Source organism: Condylura cristata, unplaced genomic scaffold (genome assembly GCF_000260355.1).
Source record: "Condylura cristata isolate star-nosed mole 26May11 unplaced genomic scaffold, ConCri1.0 scaffold00033, whole genome shotgun sequence".
Taxonomy (NCBI): Eukaryota; Metazoa; Chordata; class Mammalia; order Eulipotyphla; family Talpidae; genus Condylura; species Condylura cristata.
This window is the reverse complement of record NW_004567134.1, coordinates 10,310,227-10,314,972: the sequence shown is the minus strand read 5'-3', so window position 1 is coordinate 10,314,972 and position 4,746 is coordinate 10,310,227. Positions and strand designations below refer to the sequence as shown.

At 46.9% G+C, this 4,746-nt stretch overlaps 1 protein-coding gene across 1 annotated transcript in view; it reads right to left on the bottom strand.

Moving 5' to 3' along the window:
• NEK11 (NIMA-related kinase 11) overlaps positions 1-4,746 on the bottom strand; it is a 155,934-nt gene that overhangs the window by 80,747 nt on the left and 70,441 nt on the right. Inside the window, exons 10-12 of the mRNA XM_012732067.1 lie at positions 2,703-2,822; positions 394-487; positions 5-91 (exon numbers count right to left, since the gene is read on the bottom strand). Coding sequence (XP_012587521.1) covers positions 5-91; positions 394-487; positions 2,703-2,822 — 301 coding nt within the window. The remainder of the gene's footprint in view (positions 1-4; positions 92-393; positions 488-2,702; positions 2,823-4,746) is intronic.

Genomic DNA, 4,746 nt, shown 5'->3' with positions numbered 1-4,746 from the left:
CCGCCTCTGCGTCATCCTGCTCCCGGGGCACACAAGCCAGGCCTCCCTCGGGTGTCTCCTCTTCTTCCGTTCCCTTCTCAAGGGTTTTTTCCTAGAGAAATTATCAGGAGGGCTCTTTACTGGTGGCTGCTTCCAGGTCCTCCCTGGCCAGCAGTGAAATGCTGCCTTCGAGGGCCCCAGTCCTGCCCACGATGAGCCGGGGTGGCCCTGGGCCAGTGGCGTCAGAATCACCTGGGAGCCTGACCCAAGTGCAGGGCCTCAGGCCCCCTAGACTGACCAGATCAGAGCCTGTATTTTAACAAGACCAGCAGGGCGTTCAGGTGCACTCTAAGAGCTGAATTATCAGAAGCAAGAAAAGGTCTGACGTAAAATTTAAAATACGAGAGTACTTACATGGAGCACGTGGACATGGAGCTGCTGAAAGTTCCGAGATCTCAGTTCTTGCAGTCGTTTGCTATTTTCTTCATATTTTTCCTCCACGAGCTTTCTGCAAATTGAATGTGGAAAATGGCTGCCACTTGCTAAAACCACATCTGCATCATGCAGGTAAGTGGGACCCCTGTTTCAACAAGCAAAGGTGCGGAGGTGGGGAGCCAGGCCAGCTGTGTGCAGATGTGTCAGGGCAGGAGTCACAGGGTCCTCTGGTGACGCCACACAGGACGATGTGGCTCCTGGTCCAAATTCAGAACACCTCATGTACAGCGGCACCCAGCACCCACCCATGTGCTCCCAGGCCGTGCCAGCAGGGTAGTGCGTCTCATGCCTAGCACATGCTGGCCACGGGCTAGTAACAGCATCTGCTTTGGGGACAGACAAAGCCCTAAGCCAGGAGCAAGCTATGTCTCAGGCATGTTTTGTTTCCTTTCCTCCAGGAGAGTTGAATTTAATAGATGGCTACTAAACTAGAAGAAAGAATGGAGTACTTGTGTGCTAATTTACACTTCGATTTTTTTTCTGAAAGTCACCGAACACCCTCTTTGGTCAAATTTCCTTTTCTGTGACATGGATACATGGTAACTGTGACAAGACATGCATTTTCAACCTACGACACACGGCTACTCTCAAATCCTAGAGGAAACAGCTCACAAACAGTTCCAGTGAACCTCATTCACAAAATCAAGGGCAAATGTAATTTTAAAAGCATCACCTTAGGAAAAAAAGCATTAAATGCCATGTAGAAGATCTAGGACTTTCTTTAGGGTATAAAGAATTAAAATCTGAACAGGGCCCTCCCAGGTGGCGCAGCGAGTTAAAGCACAGCACTGAGAATCTAAAGCCGCTTCCTCATGAGTTCGATTCCCGCCTGCCCCGGAGGTGACCACATGGCGTGGCAGACCTCTCCTGACCCGCCGGCTGCTCCCCTCAGCAGTGTACTTCATTGATCTGCCTGTTCTGCTCCCCACTCTGTCTCTGGTGAAGCCTTTCACCACTCCTGAGCCTCTGGCCTGTACCCCAGTTCTGTATGCACAAATAAATAAATCTTTAAAAAAAATTGTAATGCACATGTAAGGCATTAAATTGCCTTTTTAATCTACCCCATCTGAGATTAATTTTCCCTTTTTCTGTCAACTGTGGTACTGTGGATATATTGCCATGCTGGAGGTATTAGGAACAGATCTGGGACCGGGAGCTGAGGCAGTGGCTGGAGCAAGAGTGTGAGTGTATTTTCTCAGTGATATCGGGGTCTGCAGAAACCACAGTCTACTGGCTCCCAAGGGCAGACTGTACTGATCTTCCCACCTGAACACTCCACGGTGCCACATGGGTAGCTTGATATTGGCCCTCGGGGTGTATTTACACCACAGGAATTGGCAAACAAATCAGCAACCACCACTCCCGCCTCCGGTCCCTAGTCACAGCTAGTTGTAAACATTGGCCAGCACGCCCTAACTTCCTGTCAGAGAAACCTCCCACATTTATTCAAGAAGTCATCCCTTTAGGGAAAAGTGTCAAGCCGATATCTACTTGACACAAGCACACCTCTGAACCATTTTTTCGGACATTAACAAAGTCACGAAATGGACAGATTTGAGTTTAGGTCTTTTCTGTCTCTCTTGTTTCTTGGTTGGAGATTCTAATCAATCAGAGAGTTGGCAGAGGAGGAAAAAAAAAGGAAGAAGAAGAAACACTAGAAAACTGGATAACCCACCAACTGAAAAACCAGTCTTTGAGAAGTGGGAGGAACCGAGGACTTTCTGGAGTTCTGCTGTGTAAATATTCACTCTCGTCACTGCCACCTTTCCCAGGACCGCACTAGACAGAGAGAGCCACCTCCAGTCTGCTGCCTGAGGTCAACCACTTCCTGCCAGCCCGTCCTTCTCCCCACAGAGGCCACAGGTCCCTTAGCAGATGGGGAACAGGGAGCCTCTGGGGAGGAGGATGGGACGGTGACGCGGCCTGTTGTAGGTACAGAGGCGTCAGCAACAGCAAGGCAGACTTGGTGTTTCCATCATTGACAGTCTATTCACAAAAGACTGAAGGCCTGATATTAATGGTGCCTGGCCTCCAACAATCATCAATGGGCAGAAATAACCATCTTTTAAAGAAACAAGGGAGTGGATAAACAACAACAGCAACAACAACAAAACAGTGATCAGGTGTGTTTTGATGTCTGGTTTTGGTGTTTGCTTTCCTTGGGTGACTTCCTTTAGAGCCCGGGGAAGCGGCCCAGGGTGTGGGGTACCCTCAGGAAGGCCGCTTACTTCAGCTTCCCAGCTCTCTCATCGGCTGCCTGGAGCTTTCTCAGACGCATCCTCTCTCTTGGTGTCATTTTCTGTACTTCTGACAGCGCCCGCAGGGTCTGCAGGTGGATCTTTTTTTGCCTATAGAGAGAGAGAAAGAGTCTCCACAAGCAATCCATACAGAACACGCTCAGAAAGCCTGACTGACTATGTTGTAGCCATAGCCTTATACTCAGGAGAAGCATCCTGAGACGGGCCAGGCAGGAACTAATGAACTCTGGATGGTAATGAGCCAACCAGGACTGCGCTTAATTGCCAACATTTTTCAAATTAGATTTTTGTTTAAAAGCAAATTATGTACTTTCCAAATTTCTGCTCTGACACAAGCTATGCAACATCCATCGTCTGACAGATTCCGGGTGGCTCGGGATAAGCTCTGAAAAATCAGACTGTCCACTGCTAACTTATGTTATGACCTCCCTTTTTTGTGTAATCATAATATCAAAAAGTATTGAGCAACATTCAGTTTATAACTGGATTGTCTTAGCCACACAGGCGGCTGCTGGTTCAGGCAAGCTGCCCCCGGAGGAGAAATTCCTCTATCTCCTGAGACAAAAGGCAAGCCCCAGGAGAAATAAGACCCAGGGACATAAAAACTCCTGGGAAGCTTCCTTGGTTTCTTTAAATAAAAAAGCAAACCTCAGATAAGGCTCCCAGGGCATAATGGACAAATTTTAACCTTGACTACACAGGTGTTGTTTGATATACAACTGTACAACTTTCTCTTAATTTACTCCTTTTTAAAACAAGCACTAACTACTCTCTGCTAGCCTTAAATTAGCCATTAGCTTTTTTTTTTTTAAAGATTTATTTATTTCTTCATATGGAACTGGGGTACAGGCCAGAGATGCGGAGGGTGAGAGGATTCACCAGAGACAGAGTGGGGAGCAGAACAGACAGATCGACGAAGTACACTGCTGAGGGGAGCAGAGGGCGGGTCAGGAGAGGTCTGCCACGCCATGTGGATCACCTCGGGGCAGGCGGGAATTGAACTCATGCAGAAGTGGCTTAAGCTTCTTAGTGCTGTGTTTTAACCTGCTACGCCATCAGGGAGGGCCCAGCCATTAGCTTTTCTTTAGACAATCACTGATAACACTGCTAACACAATTTATTACTACCCCAAGACCCCTAACAACCTTTTGCTAACAAACTCACCCTTTCCCAGACCCCTCTTCCTCTGAGTGATAACTAAACAGCTGTACATGTGATAACTATCACAAAACGTATAATCTATTATACCATAAATTGTTAAGAGAAGAATGAATGCTTTTTCCCCTTGTCCTTGAGAATGTTTTATGGAGATATCTCATTAACTTACCCTACGCATTATTACAATTAACTACTTGCTACACAGTATAAATAAAGACCTGCTGAAGGGACAGCAGGAAGACTTGCACCCTATCCTGACTCCCGTGTCTTCCTCGCACCTGCTCCTGTCTCCCCTTTTGGAATATCCGCTTGCCGACGCCTTCCCATCTTAGGGTCCTGCCTGTGCTGCCTCCAGACACCTCAAAAGTTGGAGCTAGTCTCCAACACTGCTCCTTTCATTGCCTCTGACTGGTTTTCATCATGTAAGACAAATTGGGATCTCAGCCATTAAAAAGTAAACAGACTGACAGACTAATTCATTGTAGAAAAGACATACTCTTTGGAGTTAGGCAGACAGGGTCTACATGTGATATTTATTTACCACTTACTAGCTCTGCACCTTGGGCAAACTACTGAACCTGAGTTTTCTCATCGGTTAAAAAAACTGGGCTCAATAAGGGGATTAGAAGTGAGAAGGAAAAATGCACAAAATGATGTAAAAATAAACTATTATATTATTTTACAAAATGGCCTCAAGTGAGAATTATAGGACAGAAAGCACATACAGGGCCCGACACATAAAAAAGCACCCCCAAATAGTAGTGTCAGGATGGCTGGATTGTGCTGAGGGCACTTTTTATTGTAGGCACCTTGCAACAGGCACTCTGACAACGCTGCATGATAGTTAGCTGCACGG